Source organism: Thalia democratica, chromosome 4 (assembly GCF_965202585.1).
Source record: "Thalia democratica chromosome 4, ktThaDemo2.hap1.1, whole genome shotgun sequence".
In the NCBI taxonomy this organism is placed as follows: Eukaryota; Metazoa; Chordata; class Thaliacea; order Salpida; family Salpidae; genus Thalia; species Thalia democratica.
The window spans coordinates 77,605,503-77,625,484 of record NC_139168.1 but is presented as its reverse complement, the minus strand read 5'-3'; the positions used below and the strand labels follow the sequence as shown (position 1 = coordinate 77,625,484).

Here is a 19,982-nt window from a genome sequence, read left to right as displayed (position 1 = left end):
AAAGTTTAATAAAGAATTCGGTTTACGGTACGGACGGTAAGTATTATTAGATAAATTTAAAGTAACATCTAAAAAATTCGTTATTTGCGCTCCTACTTCTAAAGTTATTTTAAAACCGATATCAGACATTAATCTAAATTAATCTAAATTTGTTTTTTTTGTAGACAATTTTATAATTTTATGCTTTTATCCCAAACTTTGTTTTTAAACCATAAAGTCCATTTATAGTTACTACCTAGATAAATACTATACATAATTATACATGCTTTTTTCTAATGTGTGTTAACATTTTATAGACTCCGTAGATCTGTTCTTAAATTTATTTGAAAGCAGTGAAACGCCGTTAGTTGAAATAAAGTTTTAGCACAAGAACATCTGTTGTAATAAAAAAAAAATATATATAAGTGCTGAAAGAGGTACCGAAATTCTAATGCTCTATTTTTTTTATCATTTTCAAGTTAAATTAAAATAATAACATAGCTATAAGTATTAATCTATTATAAAAAAACAAGATTCAAATAATTAAGTGACGTCAACAAAATAAAAACCGAGAAAACTGCTGCTGTTTAAAATTGATTATACCAACAGCAGTATTTTGTTTATAATGTGTGAACTGCTAATTATTTTAAGTTGTTGCTAAGAGAACTGTTTTAAATATAAGTTATGATAAAACTGTTCATTACGGCTAGGTTCAAAAACACTTAGGTTATTTGTGAATCAATATTTTTTAAAACAATCATTTTTGTTTCATTTGTTGACGTTGACAAACGTTGAATCGTTAATTATCTAAGAGTTATAATTAAAACTTTTATTTTAACTATCAGTTAAAATATAATTAAATTGAAATACTTTTAGTTGTTAAAGTTAACAAAACGTAGCTTAGGTATTCTTAATATGAAAAAAGGTCTTAATATTACAATTTTAAAGCAATTTAAAGGACTATGATGACTTTTCTTTGAAATAAAGTAAAATAGACAACTTAAATTGTTTTGTTTTAGATTTATTAACTATTTTAATATGCTTTACAAACTAAAAATTCAATATATATATTATTTAATATCTTTTAGAAATAAGTATATTTTCTATCGCAAGAAATTAATTTAAAAGCTATTAATAGTACTTTGCTGCTCATTAATAAATTAAAAAAAAAAATTTCAAGTTTCGTTATCTGCTTTTTTTATTGTTCATTAACGCTACTGTTTTATATTTTAGTTATTCTTAGTGATTTAATTTAAAATGTTAGCAACTTAATATAACTGATATATAAATGTTTTTTCATAAACTCCATAAGGCATTGATTAATTATTGTATGCAACTAATATTGAACTTTTTATTTCACTTTACTGAAAAATATCTAACAACTTAAAATAATTAAGTGCTATTTGACGTATATAGGTTTATTTTTGATACAAAACTTTATATCTATTTAAATTTTTGCTAAAAACACGTAAACAAAAGATAAAATTAATACTAATTTAGCTATGTTTTGGTTTACCTTATAGTTTAGTAAAGTATTTAGAAAATTTTAATTTACTGATAGCAAATAAATCTAGTTGTAATCAACAGATAAATTATTTTATTCTTTCAGTTTACCACAAAATTTGAAACAGTTTTAATTAAAAGTTTTTGTTTATTTAAACCTTAAATTGCTAATAAATAATAAACAGTTTATGTTGTTGTTTATCTTGTATTAAAATAATTATCAATTTATCAAGTAGAAACAGTAATAGGTATTTTTTTTAAACAGTTCTAAAGTCTAAAAAATGAACAGGTAATTAACTTTTATTTTAAACTTCTATTAACAAACGATATTTTGAAAATACTAATAACGTTTTACAAAGTACTTAATTTATTTATTAACTTGCAACTTGTTTTTATTATATTACAAGAAATCTTTTTAGGATCTTTATTATTATCAAACCTTATTAGCAATAACCAAATTTGAACATTTTTCTTGATACTTTAAATTCAATCTTAAAGATCAAGTAAAATTATATTTAAAAAAGTTTTAGGGTAATTCAAAACATTTAAGTAGTTATCAATTCGTTATTATTTTTGAACTAAAAAAAGATACTTTTGAATACAAAAAACTAAGTCTACATAATGAGAGATTTCACTTTAATGGTGCTCCTGCTAAGTAATTTTTAAGTTTTCAAGTTTTTGGATATGTATTAGACTAAATTTAAACACCTTTTGGTTGCGACTTGCTTAGTAGTGGATTGTAATGTATTCTTTTTTTATTATGTTTTTTTAAGAATCTGTCTATTGATGTTTTAAGCTGTATTAAATTGACTATTCTTAAGGCTTTCTCATATGTTTTTTTGTCAAACATACTTTGAATTTTAGATATGGTACCTGTAAATCTATCTAGAAAAGCTTTTTTTTTGTAAAAATTAAGTAGTTTTATGAGTCTTTTTGGTAAAAAAAAAGTATTTTATAAAAACTATATTATTACAAAAGCAAGCATATTTAAAAAAGAAAACTTTTAATCTTAAATTAGTCGATCAAAAACTTTTAAAAAACTGTTAATAATATATTTTAAATTTTTAAGGGTTTTCTTTTTAAATAGGAAACCATTTATCAGTTTCCATATTGTTTTTGCTTTGTCAACATTTGAAAAACCATAGATTTTTCATCAAGTTGTAAAATAATCGTTGAAAACTGCTACTAGTTTGCTTTAGAAAATATATATTCTTTCTATCAATAATTTCTTTTTAAACTGATCATTATAAGGTTCTGTTCTTAATGTGTCTAGTTTTATTTTAATTTTTGTTTTTAAACTAAAGTTTATTTTCCAGCCAAATGTCTATGATGTATAAAAAAAGCAACTCAATTCCTTTTCAAGTACAAAAAGTTTTGTATGAAAACAGATATTGTAACCAAGAAGGCTTCAGTGTTTTGGCTTGTGGAGGAGAAGACAAAAATGAAAAATTTACAAACGATGTTTTTGAATTGGAAATACCTAGTTTCACAGTAAACAAATTTCCTCATATGGTAGAACCGCATTGCGACTTAAATTTAGTTAATATCAAATCTGATATATTTGGTGTTGGTAGTAGTGAAGAATTCGATGATTCAAATGAACCATTTCTATTTCTTGAAATTTATTCTGATAAAAATAAAATATGGACTTACAAGTATATAGAAATTGAAACAAATATTTGCTATTGTGTTTGTTCATTCATGAGTAAATTGTATTTGATCGGAGAAAGCAGTGATGAAAGTTTTAGTTTATGTTATGCCTATGATATCAATAGCGATACATGGAACAAATTAGCAAATTTAAATATAGCGAGAGATTGTGGTAGATGTACAGTTTTTGAAGGTAAAATTGTTGTTACTGGAGGTGTTAATAAGTGGTCGACAGTAAAATCAGTAGAAGTATATGACTATTATGAAAACAAATGGACATATTTACCTGATATGATAGAAAAAAGAAGTCATCATGCTGCAGTTAGTATGGGTATTAAATTGTTTGTCATTGGTGGTTATAAAAATACAAATTATGAGATATTTGATAGTTTTTCAAGAAAATTTACAAAAATCGCTTCAGAAATAAAATCGTCTCGTTATCATTTCTGTTTTACTGCATTTAGCATCGGAAACAGTATTGTGGTGTTTCAAAGAATTAAGAAATATTTTCAACAAGAAACACTTGTTTACTTATACGATGTTGAAAAAGAAAAATGGCTGAATGTTAAGTGTGATTTTACTGAAGATAGGTTCGGATTAAGTTTTGTTAAATACTATGTCGAAATGTAAAAATACAATTGAAACGTGCGTACAACACTGTAAAATTAAATTTAGTAAAGTTTGTTTTATTTCATTTGAGTTAAACTTTGACACCGTATTCGTTTAATTTAGTATACTTATTTGTTTTACTGACAATTTTAAGTTTAATTATCTCGTTTCCTATTTATTTAACAAAACTTATGTTATTAACTACATTTGAGTCTTTGTTACAATAAAGCAAAAAAAAAAAAGAAAAAGTGTCATTAAAAGTTAACGTGTTAGAACTTCGTAATATAATACTTAATTATTATTAATCTGAAGTTATTGCGAATAATTGTATTGGTGAAAAGTAATATATGACATAACTAACGTTAGTTTCTTATTAGAATATTTTATAGCATGATTAAAAGAATTCTTAATTTTTTCTAAATACAACATAAACCAAATGTCCTATGTAATAAGTAAAAATTTCAGAAATTAAATGTAAAAGTTTACAAATTAAATACACCTGATGAAAAAAATTAGTTTAAAATATATTAGTAAAAAAGGTAGATATTCAAACAGGTTATGATGTTCATATTTACCTTTTCATTTAAATTTTAAAATTAAATGTTATAATTTCTTAATAAGTATAAGTGTTTTTAACCACAACGGTTTTTAATATTAGAAACTATATTTGTATTTAAAGTTTATAGTGATGTAATCAAAAAATGTAAATCATAAGTTCTTAAAATGTTTTAAAGAAGTAAAAGTTGTAGGTAATTTATATATTTTAATTTTGTATACTTTTTCTTAAATAAATCTGTTTTTTATAAATGTTATATTATTTTTTAATAGTTTGAACAAGTTTTTCGTTTTTAATTTTCAAGAACTCATGTTAAGAATAAAACTTATATTTTGAATTTATTGATAAATACCCAAAGAAAAAAGAGGCTAGTTAATAATATATTAATATTAGTTATTTATTATAAATAAAATTTTAATACAAAGTTATGGTGTTTCTTTCAAACTTAGTTTTTAAATTGTACTTTTTATTCTTTTTATACTAAAAAGTTTTTAGTTTTGTATACACGGATATGTTAGTGGTAATTATTCTTAGCTAATTTTAAATCAAAAAAATAAAAATAAAATCGTAAGCTGTAAAACAAGATTACGATTTTAAGCTGTTTAATTGTTTGCTCCTCTAGCAATTTTGTTCCATCGTGCAATTTTTGCTTTGTGCAATTTAATCCCCTAGTGCAGTTTAGTAACCTTGTGCATTTTTGTCTTCGTGCAATTTAGACCGGTTCCAAAATAACTAAGTTTAGTAAATAGGGTTATTTAAAAGTTTAAATTTTTTGCTTAGTTATGAATGTATGAATTAGTTTTATGATACAAAATATTAAATTTTGCAATTATTTAGATCCATAATCATCAAATAATGTAGAGGTAAATCAAAATACAAAGTAATATCTTTGATAAAGTAGATTCTAATAAAGCTATAATTAGATCTAACAAACTTACTAACACTTTTAAGCTGTTACATAAATAAATTAATTTTATTAGTATTAATTAAAATTAAAAAAGTTTCTGTAAAACTGAAACTAAAAAAGTCTGATCACTTTTAGTCTAATAAAAAATTTTTTTTTTAAATAACCAAACAAATAAATCCTAGGTAATTTAAAGTTTAATCTTAAGATGATTAACAAGTATTGATTTTGTAGAAATTGCTTTACCTATTACAAGTTTAACATAATTTTGGTTGTTTGTAACTTTTTAACTTTACTCAAAAAGAAGCATTACTACTTTGTCCAGTAAAAACAACTTTTTAACATAAGTATTTGGTAATTAAAAAAAACACAGCTTTCAATAAACTCAACTTATTTAATTGCTTTATGTGTTTTTTTTCGGTTTTTTGTTTGTTTGAAATAAGATACAACAAAAAATAAATAGAAATTAAACACGTAGAACTTAGTCATTAAGTACTAGTTTAGTTGTTGAAATGTTTTTGCTGTTTAAATATTGCGTGTGCAACGTTTTTATTTAGCGGTCTAGGTGTGGTAAAATGTAATTATTAGTTGACAAGAACTACCAAGTTTTATTTAATACACGAAAAAAGGAAAATTATCTTTGCCAAAATACTAACTTTGTATAACCTTTTTTAATTGTAAGTTTTTTATTTCCATTGAGGTTAAAGCAATAAATTTTTAGAGAGCTTCACACTTAAGGAGCCTTTATACAATTAAGACAAAAGTTAAATCTAGTTTTTTACTTAACAATTTTTATACGTTAGATCGATGATCACAAGTAAAAAAGTGAATAAACTAACAAGTTGCAATAAACAAACGCTTTATATAGTTTTAAAAGAGTAATTAGTTGTTTAGGTAATTAATTAATTATATTTTAGTTTATTATTGGAGAGACTCGAAATTTTATTTACAGACAACAACAAGCTTTTAAATTTAAGCTCAGAATTGGTGAAAAAATGTAGACACTTAACAAAATTTTATTTGAAGACTTATTTTATTATATTTAAGTTCAATTTAAATACCTTTATTTTCATTATATAATTTTGTTTTGTATTTTGTTTTTTGTTATTTTTGTATTTTACGTTAATGATAATTTATCTTGCTGAAAATTTCTAAAATTTAATTAATTAACTAATTACCTAAACAACTAATTACTCATATAAAACTATATAAAGCGTTTGTCTATTGCAACTTGTCAGTTTATTTACTTTTTTACTTGTGATCATCGATCTAGCGTGAAACAATTTTTTAGTAATAAACTCAATTTAACTTTTCTCTTAATTATAAAATTTTATTTCCCCAAATTTAATCTTAAGATCTTATTTAATCGTTTACATTTTTATTCCTAGAATAACTAATGTAAGTTTAACCTCTCCTGGCCGGATTTCACTTAATATCTGTAAGAATTTTCAGAATGGCTATATTCTCTGTGGTTCCTAAAGAAAGAATTAAACGTAATTTAAAAAGTAATAATCAAAATACAAATAATTTGAACAAAACAACTTTATTAATATTGTGGGAGTTTTCCATAAATAAATAAAATAGGTAATAACAACAAAGGGCAAGAATTAATGCAGTATCCTTGTAAATAAAATTAAAGTTGTTTACTTGTTTAAACCACTAGCTACGTAGGTTAGGGGTACACAGAACTATTTTTTCTCAGTTTAGTGTGCACAGAATGAAATCAACTTGACGACCACTGGTTTAAATGTATATCTAAAATACTCATAAATAAGTTTCGAACATGTAAATCATTGCTGTATTTTCAAAATAATGTTTAACTTAACTTTAAACTTATTAATTGTTTTAAAAAACATCATAACTTGTTGCATTTTAAAAATTTACTTATAAAATGTGACGTACTTTATTTGAAATTAATAGAAACTCAATATAGTACTAAAACATGACAGTAATCTATCTGTAAATAAATATAAAGTAACTACTTTCATCTATAGCTTGTTTAAAATTGATAAGCTTATTGACCAAAACACTGTTTACTTTATAAGACTTAGAGCGATAAACTAGTTTGAATTTACTACAAAGTTTTAAACTAATCGACTAAAAAATCTTTAATATATCAAGTTGTCAAAAGTAAATTATTTGTACTTAATAACATAAACTAATACATCATCTTTTGTTTAACGTTTTTACCTTAATACTTTCACGCTTTTTAAATATGTTTTTTGATATATAATATCAGTGAAATTTTTTTTTCAGTACTTACAACCTATGAGTAAGTTATATTTTTATTTTAGTTGATCTAGTTATTGTTTTATATTTTCAATAGGTACAATCTTACTAATACATTTCCTTTTATTGTTATTTACAATAAACAGTATTTTTTTGAGAACTTTATGTTTTAATGTAATTTAAGATTAATATTATGAGATAAAATTAAAGTTTTTTTAATTAAGAAGCAAAATATTTACTAAATTTTAGTAAAGTATAAGAAGCACTTGTTATTTAGAATCGATGTATATAAATTTTAATTACAATATTAAAATTTTGAAATAGGCATATTTTTATAATGAATCCTTTTAAAGAACTTATTTTGTTATAACTAATACATCTTATAATTTTCTTTATAATTTGTTTTGTTTAATTTTAATTTCCTATATTTAGCTTTAACCTATCTCACACAAAAAAAAAACTATGACGCATGAAAAAAACAAGTCAATTCCTTTCAAAGTACAAAAAGTTTTGTATGAAAACAGATATTGTAACCAAAAAGGCTTCAGTATTTTGGTTTGTGGAGGTGAAGACGAAAGTGGGAAAATTACAAACGAAGTTTTAGAATTGGAAATACCTAGTTTTAAAGTGAATAAATTTCCTTCAATGGTAGAACCACATTGCTACTTTGACTTTGTTAGTATCAAATCTGATATACTTGCTATTTGCTATTGTGAAGATCAAAATAACATTTTTGATTTGTCAGCTGTACCTGTTGAAGTTTATTCTAAAAAAATAAAACTTGGACTCATAAACATATTAAAATGTACGAACGGTCTTATTATTGTGTTGGTTCATTCATGAATAAATTGTACATAATTGGAGGGTGGGTCAAAAGTAGTTATAAAAGTATTAGTTCTTGTAACACTTACAACACCAATAGTGATACGTGGAATAAAATAGTAGATTTAAATATAGCAAGAAATTTTGCTGCCTGTACAGTTTTTGAAGGTAAAATTGTCATTACTGGAGGTGAAAATGATTTGTGTTCATTGAAATCAGTAGAAGCATATGATCATTATGAAAACAAATGGAAGTATTTGCCTGATATGATTGAAACAAGAATTGATCATGCTGCAGTTAGTATGGGTAATAAAATGTTTGTTATCGGTGGAGATTTTACAACAAATTGTGAAGTATTCGATAGTTGTTCCAGAAAATTTACAAAAGTTAGTTCAGAAATTCAAGTTTCTGATATAAAAGAATGGCGTTTTTATGCATATAGCTTCGGCAATAATATTGTAGTGTTTCAAAATTTTCAAGAAACTATTACAGAAACAATCGTCTATTTATATGATGTTGATACAAAGATATGGTTAAATGTAAAGTGTGATTTCACTAAAAACAAGTTTGATTCAAGATTTGTTAAGTACTACACTTAAGTACTTTTAAAATACACCTCGTTTTCAAAAACTTTAGAAACGCGTTTATAATAATAACTACGTAAGTTTATTAAATCTTCCTATCTCCGTTTAAGCTAATTTTTAAAACTAACTTTAGTTAATTATTTTCAAGTTTCGTTTCATACTTTTGATTCGGTTGCTTTCTTTGGCTTATGTTCAATAAGACTTTTTTAATAAGCATTGCTTTGTTTTATAAAGAATAGTATTAAACAAAAAAGCTTATTTGACGAATTTAATAATTACTGCGCTTGACTGGATTACTACATTTTTCAACTAACCTTAAAATAAGTTATATAGCATAAACAAATGAAGTTTTGTGCAAAGAATAACCTTTTTATAAGGCAAAAATTTAAATTGAAATATTGCTTCATAACATTGTACTTATCGAAAATTATTTGAAATCAACCCATCCTATAAAAAACCATAATTAAGTAGATGTAAGTAAGAATTATGTATCTATAAAAAAATTTGATAAATTAATTGATTTAGAACCTTTAATAAAAAAGTGAACAGCAAGTATTTTCCCACCAATTTATTGTTCACGCATAAAATAGAAATGAGTTTCTTAATGATAATTTGTTCTAAAAGTTATTAATACATACATAAAATTGTAAGTTGAGAAGAAGATTTAAAGTTCAAACTTTGCTAACTACTTGCTTCTGTAGATAATAAAAAAATAAATACATACATTTTAAGTAAAGTTAAATAAAGTTTTTGGTAAACTACTATATAAATTGTTTACTTTTTTCAATGCATAGTAGTAAAATCATATATTGATTTATGTATACTTACTGTAAATAGACCGAGATTGTCTAATTTTTGTTGTTAGAATTTTAGTTTTTCTACAACTATTACTCTTGTGTTCTCAGTATAAAAGTTTTTTTAAGAAAATGAAAATAAAAAAAACTGTTTGAAAGACTCTCATAGCCTTATAGCTGTTTACTTTTTAATATCTTAAAACAAATCAAAGATGATTAAAATTTTTTCTATTTTACCAAAACGTATGGGAATTTTTTTTAACCATAATTTTTGATTTAGACTATTTACAATGTACATGTATGCTAATTTGTACTAAAAACTAAAATTTGTGTCAATGCTTTTAATTTGACATAATCAAATTGAATAAGTGAATTTAAATTTCCATTTTGCCGATAGTTGGACTACTGTTTTTGACTTTTCAAGAAAAAATAAATGTATAAATTAATTATCATTAATTAAAATCAGAAAATATCAGCCTATTTCATAGGAAGTTGTCCGAATGCTGCATTATATTGAAAATAGTAAATAAGACTCATTATATTAAAATAATTTCTCAAAATCCAATTATTTAAAATAACAGTTGTAGTTTATCCGACAGTTATCATTACCTCAACCATAGTTTAAAACTTATGTTTAATAAAACTTTACAAACTGTTATAGGTACAATTGTGATTCGTTGTAAAATCTAAATAACTTCTTTTTAAGCAACACTTATAGTTGGTTTTATTAAGCTACGATTCAAAGCAGTTTTTTGCAAAAAATCGTATTTTTTGTTTTAAATTTTATGCAAATCTAATTATCCTAATGACGTCACAAGCTAAAATTGACTTAAAAATAATAATTTATAAAAGTGTATGATTAATATTTTTATGAGAACTTGCAAAAATATTAGTGATGTACCAGACCCACAATTGCAGGTCCGGCCAGACCCGGATCCGGACTTTAATTTTAAATTAGGATCCGGCTGGACCCGGATCCGAATAGTTTTTTCAATTTAGAATCCGCCGGAACCAGATCCGGATTTATTTTTCAAATTCCTTGAACTAAAAATTTTTAAGCAATTTTTCGTTTTTGTTCGATAAACCACTGTATATTGAAATACTTCTTAGCAATTTTTAGTCAAAAGTATTAACATTTATTTTTACTTAACAATGATGAATATTGTATAGAATTAATAAAATTTTTGAGCTTATATACTGTTATATAAAACTTTGCATATTGTTATAGTGAATTTTTTTTTTTAATATTTGTTTTCAATGATAGGTCTCATAATTTTGTTCACAGTAACTTCAGTTCAATTTAAGAGTCTGATTTTAGACTAACTTTATCTCTAGCAAAATGTCTATGGTGCATGAAAACAGCCACTCAATTTCTTTTTAAGTACCAAAAGTTTTGTATGAAAACAGATATTGTAACCAAGAAGGCTTCAGTATTTTGATTTGTGGAGGAAGAGACAAAACTGATAAAATTACAAACGAAGTTTTAGAATTTGAAATACCTAGTTTTAAAGTGAACAACCTTTATACAGTTCCTCTTGACTCATTTGGTATAAAATAGATAATATCTCTTCCTGTTTTTTTAACATATGTGTGAAGTTTCTGTTGCTTGCTTTATTCAAAACCAAGAGATACAAAACAATAAATATAAAGCACTAACAAAAAATAGCAAAAATTATACTTAAAATAACAATGAACAAAACGAAATAAAACTTGAACTAAGTTGTACAAAAGTTGTACATAAAGTAAGGACATAAATTTGTTCAAATTAATTTGACACTTCATAATGTGCATTTTTGTATTCTTTAAAAACTTGCTACCAAACTTTATTACTTTTCTGATGATATGTTAAACGCATTGCAATTGCAGCAAATAAATAAAAAATTTCATTGACTAAATTAAAAATTTTGAAATTTCAACACTATTAACATGATGTGAAAAAAAAAATCTTTAGACTCTTTTATTTATTCTATGAGTTCATCAAAAAAAAAAGAAGTTTTTTTGAGATTAAAATAAATTAAAAACGTCACCCACAAATACATGCGTTTAAATTATAAATAAATATTTACTTATATTAAAATTAATTATTAAGCTTTCTTCACTTATATTCTGAACTTCGTAAGATAAACTTGTAAGGCTTTTAGGGCCTCAATTTGCCGACCACGGCTGTTAGTTAAATTTATACAATTAAACATAATATAAAACAAGATTTAGAATAAGATTAATATTAATTTACAAAACTCCACTTCATAACTGAAATGATTAGATTAAAAAAAATGTAAGTATACAGCTATTATAACTAAAAATAATTTGAAATAATTAAAATATCAAACTTTAACTCATACCGTAAAACCAAATTGACATCGTTACAATAATTCGACTGCACGATTAACAACAATATAATAAAATTTTTGATATTCTATAAAAAGATATAAACAAAGAAAATTAAATTTAGTTAAATGTATGCACCTAGTTTACGTACTTGAACAATTACAAGTGTAAATACTAATTACTTAATTATATTTTTTGCAAATAGTGACTATCAAACTTATTGAAAACCGCTGTGGTTAGAGTTAATAAATCCAAGATATGGTAAGTTTCGTGCTACGACCTAAACGTAGCCCTCAAAAGAATCATCAACTCACGAAATAGTTTTTAGCTAGAATTTTCTAATCAATAAATTAAAGTTAAATATTTTTTTCTAGTTAAAATATAATAACTTTGTTCAACAAGTGATCTTATGACTTATATTTTATTGTATCACCTTTAAGTTAGTTCATTTTCTTTCTGTAGGATGTTCACAATTTTAATTATTTTTTAGAGTTTCAGGCTGCAAAGCAATGATTAAAGTATTTATCCATAAGGAATAGACTCACTTGGTTTAAATGATAAAGATTAAACATATTTAACTTCAAAGTTAGTTTTAGGAAAATTTTTGAAAAACTTAGTTGTTTTGCTTGTTATTATTCTTTGGAAAACAAAAAAAAACTGCTTATTTTTTAACAAAATTGTTTTTTAATGAACAAAAGCGAAGTAAAACTATCATAACAAAAATTTGTAACTGAATATTGAAATAAGTTATAGTTTAAAAGTATAACTCAAAGTGTAGTTAGCCTTATAATTTTTTTTGTTTCTGTTTTACACGGACTGTTTTCTAACAGTTAGGTGTAGTTCTTCACATAACTTGAATCAAATTTGTTTTTAGTAAAATCACACTGAATAATAAACCATTTTCCTTTTTCAACCGCATATAAGTAGACAATACTTCTGCAAGATTTTCTTCAAAATCTTGAAACACCACAATTTTATTGCCAATGCTGAATGCATTGAAATACAATTTTTTTAATGCGCGACAAATTTTTGAACTAAATTTTGTGAACTTTCTCGGACAATTGTCAAATACTTCACAATTTGTAATTTCTTATCCAGCAATAACAAACAATTTATTACCCATACTAACTGCAGCATGATCACTTCTTTCTTCAATCATATCAGGTAAATATGTCAATTTGTTTTCATGATGATCATATGCTTCTACTGATTTTAATTGAGTCCAATTATTTACACCTCCAGTAACAACAATTTTACTTTCAAAAACTGTAAGTTCATTCTCTGGCTAAATTCAAATTTGCTATTTGATTACATGTATTACTATTAATATCATAGGTATAACACGAATTAAGATATTTATCACTGCTATCGTTAAATCCTCCAATTAGATACAATTTACCCAAGAATGATCCAACACAATAGCAATATATTTCCTCAGTTTTTATATATTAATGAGTCCATGATTTGTTTTTACCTGAATAAATTTCAAGAAATACAACTGACTCATCAAAACTTCCAACGAATTCTACACTATTACCAACAGCAACAATATCAGATTTGACAGTAGCTAAACAGTAGTGATTTAACCATTGATGGAAATTTTTTTACTTTAAAACTAGGTATTTCCAATTCTAAAACTTTTTTTTGTTGTTTTTTGATTCCTGTCTTTTCCTCCACAAATCAAAATACTGAAGCCTTCTTGGTTACAATATCTGTTTTCATACAAAACTTTTGATACATGAAAAGGAATTGACTTGTTTTTATCATGCATCATAAACATTTTGCTAGAAATAAAACTTTAAATAAAAGTTACAGATTGTAAACATAACTATATAGTGTATCAGTTAAAAGAGCGATAATTTTTGAATATGCAATTTGAATTTAATAGTTAGTCAATAATAAACAATGTCTCTGATATGTGTTTTATATATTTGAACTTGGTAAGCAATCGTTTTGTTTAAATCTTAAATTACAAATATTTTTCTGTCTATATCATTTTAAGTTTATACAAAAAATACATAAACTTAAAAAAACGGTACTGTTTATCTTTAAAAACAATAAAAGGAAAAAATACTAAACAAATTAAGACATAATGTTATCTTATCATTTATTTAAATAGCAACTAATAACAACTATAAATTATATGTATTTTTTTAGCTATACAAGTCTAAATAAATAAACTTATTCTAACATTAAATACAACATAAAAACATTTAGAAGGTATGTATAATTTTAGTAAGTAAAATAAAATTTTCTAAAACAGAATAATTATTAAGCTAATTATTTTGGAAAACAATGTATACTTTGTGTAAAAATGCAGTCAATTTGTTATTTTGAGTTTTTGGATAATAGATAATATTCTAAAATTTTATATTAGTTATAGCTATTAATGTAATATTTCAAAAAGTATACTACTATGTTGCAGCTGTTTTTATAATTTTTTCGAACTTACTGTTTTTGATGGTTATTTTCTTTACTGGACACGTTAGATTGATAAACAAATGACAAACGGGTGCTAGTCTATATATTTTTATCAGTTAAACAGTTATTACAACTATCGTTATATCATTAAAACGCTTTTAGTTATAACATCATTCTTACTACAACAATAAATTTAAAGCTAAACTATTAAGTTAAGTAAATTGTTAAAAACCCGCATCATATGTAGTAAAGCAATTCTAGAAAGACAAAATTTCCGTTTTTACTAATATTAATTTAGTTTTGCAATTATTCAAGTAAACAACTACTTTAACTAACAAAAAAAGACATAGTTGTTTGAGTTAACTTTAAATATATGACTATATAATTAAAGTTATCATTAGTTAACCATAACTTTGAGATTATACTTATAATTAAAATACTTTACTTAAGTCTAGTCAATTTACAATTTACAATTTTAAATTTTATTGTCTAGTTTAAGGGTGGGGAACGTACGGCCCGCGGGCCGGATGCGGCCCGTAGAGTGAAAATGATCGGCCCCCGACCGTTTTTTAAACATTAATTAGATCCGGCCCGCAAATTAAAATGAATGGCCCGATAGCGAATTTATAGGCCCGCAAAGGGTCAATTTTACAAAAGTTGTATAAAACTTTGTATCATATTTTTACAAAACAAAACTGTAAGAATTTGACTTCAAAAAATTGCTAAAAAATTACTTTTTAAATTAATGTGTACTATTACTATTACATATTACTAATACACTACTTTGTCCTAATATTTTGGTTGTTAGAAATTTGTTGGAATATCTATTGTAAAATTACACCAATCAAAGTATTTTATTGTTATACATACGTATCTTTGTCAATTACAATGTCAATTATATTTATAGACATTATTACAACATCTGACAAGTCTCAATCTACATCTTAAATTGTCAGACTTAAGAAAGTTTTTTAAATTTGAAGGATTTAAAAAAGTGATAAACTGTATCCATAAAATTAGATTCCGGCCAGTTCCAAAACTTTTATTTACATTAGAATCCGACCGGATCCGTATCTCGACTTAAAATTAGTTTTTAGTGGGGTTCGAATCTAAAAATTCATTATTTGGCTGGATTGAGATACTTGATCCGGTAAATCACTAATTCGAAATGCTCCGGCCCTCAAAAGACTGAATTTATCCAGATCTGGCCCGTTGATTGAAAAACGTTGCCCACCCCTAATCTAGTTTATATCTAACCTAATTCATTTCGAAAATTTTTTGAATACCTAATTTTATACTTGTTTTTTGTACTTGATAATTATTAAGATGTTTTCAAATATTATAATTTTTTGCACAAGTTTTTGATGTTTTTTTTTTATAATTTTTTATTTTAAAGTTGAAATAAAACTCACAAGCAATTTTTAATGTTTTTTACAGCTCGTATGCAGCAAGTCTTCGTTGCAGCTTGTTAAAAAAGTCAAAAAAGTTACTTAATACATTTGTCTAAATCAAAAAACCTGTAGATCCATTCTAAAACTGCTTGGATACCATTATAATTTTGCACAGAAACTTATAAAAAATGTTTTTTAATGCGATAAATAATACTTTAAAAACGTCGACCTCATTGTATAAAACTTTTAAAAAACAATTAATAAAATATATTTATAATAAGAAATAGAACAACTGTAAACATAATTTTTGTCATAGACCATGGTATATTTAATAGTCCTAGTTCTTTAACGGAGAAGTTTCATAAAATGTCTGCTAAAAAAAATTATAAAAATCTCACTTTGCTTATTTAGATTACTAATTTTGTTTAACATATGTTTTGGTGTTGTTTGATATATGTTTTGTTTTATATTTTAGTTCGAACACTTTTTGTAAAACTAATTTTTTGACTATATAAACAAAAAAATATTAAAATATACTTATCATTTAAAAATTTATCTTAATACATATTAGATATTTTTAGATGTGTAGCTGGTTCGTGTTTAAAAAGTAGTAAAAATATTTAAAAATTACTTTGCATTTTGTTATAGAATTAATTTTTTTAGCGATAGAATACATTTATGAAATCCAAATTTAACTTAATTTATACAATATTATATCCAGTACTTAATTTTTTTTTATATTATTTTTTAGTAAGATAGTTCACTTCTTAACATTAAATTAATAAACATGAAGTCTTGTTACACTTTTAACGAAAACGATTTAAAACGATTGATATTATTTGATTTTCTTTAATGAAGCATTTACTGTATTTATCTGAAGTAGTTCTCATATATTAAAATAATAAAACAATATCTTCTTATATAATATTATGAAGCGACAAATTTGTGCTATAATCAACTAACATAAATATTTTGAAACTGTAAGTAGTAATACAATCTATATTTATATAAAATATTTGTAACCTTATAGTAGAGGTGACGTCAATGTGCAAAAAAAAAACTGTACAAGTTTAAAAAATGTTGATATTTTTTTATATTTTTAAAACCTTAGATGTAACTTATATCAAAAAAATTTCTGTTTTTATATTTTAACTTATAAGAAAAGTGTTGGAAAAGATATTATTTTAAAGTTGTTAATTCTTATTGAACATACTCATTATTCTACAATTGATATAATTTTTAATTTCAATTAACTTCTTTTGTGTATCATATAATTGTTTATTATATGTTTTTTTATAATTATAGATTAAAAGCATATAAAGTAAAATTTATTTTGTTTATTATATGGGCTAAACTTAACAAAATGTTTTATCATACCAAATCGATCATCAGACCAAAAGCCTTAAACAGATTGAGACGCTTGTAGGACTCATCAGTCAGTCACAATCGAAAAACTCGCTGTCGTCATCAACAAAATATTGTTTTACAATCAAAAAAAATGTTTAAAAAGTAGTAAAAATATCTAAAAATTACTTTGCATTTTTGTTATAGAATTAATTTTTTAGCGACAAAATACATTTATGACATCCAAACTTAACTTAGTTTAAACAATGTTTTATTCAATACTTTTTTTTTTAATTTCTTTTTTAGTATTATAGTTTACTTGTTAACATTAAATTAATTAACATGAAGTCTTGTTACATTTTTAACGAAAACGATTTAAAACGATTGATATTATTTGATTATTTTTCTAATAAAGCATTTACTTTATTTATCTGAAGTTGTAATTCTCATATATGAAAATAATAAAACCGTATTTTACTATATAATATTATGAAGCGGCAAATTTGTGCTATAAACAAATAACATGAATATTTTTTAACTGTTAGTTGTAATATAACATATATTTATATAAAATTATTTGTAACCTAATAGTAGGGGTGTCGTCAGTATGCTAAGAAAACTGTACAAGTTTAAAAAAATATTGATATTATTTTTTTATTTTTAAAACTTTAGAATAGATGTAACTTATATCAAAAAAATTTCTGTTTTTATATTTTAGCTTATAAGAAAAGTGTTGGAAAAGATATTATTTTAAAGTTGTTAATTCTTATTGAACATACTCTTTATTCTATAATTGATATAGTTTTTAATTTCAATTAACATCTTTTATGTATCATATTATTTTAACTAATTTGTTTTTCTATAATTATTGAGTAAAAGCACGTATAATAAAAGTTATTTTGTTTTATATATGAGCTAAACTTAACTAAATGTTTGATCTTACCAAATCGATCATCATACCAAAAGCCTTCGATAGACTGAGACGCTTGTAGGACTCATCAGTCAGTCACAATCGAAAAACTCGCTGTCGTCATCAACAAAATGTTGTTTTACAATCAAGTTGCGGTTTGCTAACTTGGTCAGTGACGTCAGCATTGAATAGTTGCCGTGTAATATTTATTATCACATTAACTTAACAGCTGGTATGCTAAAGAAAACGTCATTGTAAATTAATCAGGACTCAGCCTGGACGCACGTGTGCTGTTAGACAAGCTAAAGTTAACTTAATGTTTGACCATTTCGGTAATCGGACCACAAGCCTTAGGTAGATTGATACCCAGGATTTTTAAATGAAAACTAGTCAGTCGTTGGCAACCGAAAAGGTTACAGTTTTCCGAAGGCTTGCTGTCTGATTATCTAAATGGTATGATTAAACATTTATGTTAGTTTGAGCTTACGGCTTTATTAAGTCCAGGCTTAGGCCTGATAGATAGACGCCGTTGATTTTTTGGATTATTTGAGTTTTATCATTTTAACATTTCAACTTAGACAAATGAGTTCTAGTAACACTCAAACATTTTTTGATGTTTTTTTAATTTTTTCTTTGAAAATTATTTTATTTTAAAGCTACGTTAAACCAGCACAAAAATAAACATCTTTATCCAAAAGTCAAAAATAACCAAACTAAAAACTATTCAAAATTATTGTCTTAACTAACTTCAGTTATTCAAAATCACTGGTTTAAAAAATGCCATAACTGCTAAATAGTTTGGTTTAATACAAATTACTATAACAGAAACTGAAACTTAAAATAAAAAAAAAGTCTTTGTTAACATACGAAAAGAAAGTAAACTAAAAAAAAACTTTAAAACTTGTCATGTAAATAAATTGCACTTTAAAAAGATAAATCAAAAATAAAGAAATGAGCTTTACTAATTTTTAATGTTATTGTATTACTTTTTCCCTGTATACTAAACATTAGGTGTAGTACTTAACATAATTTGATACAAACTTGTTTTTATTAAAACCATACTGATTCTTTACCCATTTTTCTTTATCAACATCATACAAGTAAACAATTGTTTCAGTATGAGCTTCTTGAGTATCCAGAAATATCACAATATTATTGCCAATGCTGAATGCATCAAAGTACCATCTTTCTAAACCATATACTTCAATTTCTGAATTTATTTTTATGAATTTTCTCGAACAACAGTCAAATACTTCACAATTTATACTTTTCTCTCCACCAATAACAAAGATTTTATTACCCATACTAACTGCAACATGAGAACGTCTCTTTTCAATCATATCAGGTAAATACGTCCATTGGTTTTCATGATGATCATATGCTTCTACTGATTTCAACGGAGACAAATCATTTTCACCTCCTGTGACAACAATCCTACCTTCAAAAATTGTACAAGCAGCACAATTTCTTGCCATATTTAAATTTGCTATATCATTCCATGCATTACTATTGATGTCGTAAGTGTAACAATAACTGACATTTTTATAGTTATTTTTATCCCACCCTCCAATTATAATTAATTTACTCATGAATAAACTAACACAAAAACAAGTCGGTTCTTTCATTTTCAAATTTTGATAATTCCAAGCTTTAGTTTTTTCAGGATAAATTTCAACAGGTACAGCTGACAAATCAAAGTTTTTATTTTGATCTTCACAATAGCAAATAGCAAGTATATCAGATTTGATACTAACTAAATCTAAGTAGCAATGTGGTTTTACCATTGAAGGAAATTTGTTCACGTTAAAACTAGGTATTTCCAATTCTAAAACTTCGTTTGTAACTTTCCCATTTTTGTCTTCACCTCCACAAATCAAAACACTGAAGCCTTCTTGGTTACAATATCTGTTTACATACAGAACCTTTGGTACTTGGAAAGGAATTGACTTGTTTTTTTC

General features: G+C 24.4%; 1 protein-coding gene across 1 annotated transcript in view; it reads right to left on the bottom strand.

Annotated features, from left to right (window-relative positions):
- Window positions 1-19,499, bottom strand: part of LOC145833644 (kelch-like protein 41a) — a 60,521-nt gene extending 41,022 nt beyond the window's left edge. Inside the window, exons 1-2 of the mRNA XM_082940789.1 lie at window positions 19,325-19,499; window positions 19,082-19,234 (exon numbers count right to left, since the gene is read on the bottom strand). Of these exons, the coding sequence (XP_082796915.1) occupies window positions 19,082-19,234; window positions 19,325-19,499 (328 nt within the window). The remainder of the gene's footprint in view (window positions 1-19,081; window positions 19,235-19,324) is intronic.
- Between the last annotated feature and the right edge of the window lie 483 nt (window positions 19,500-19,982).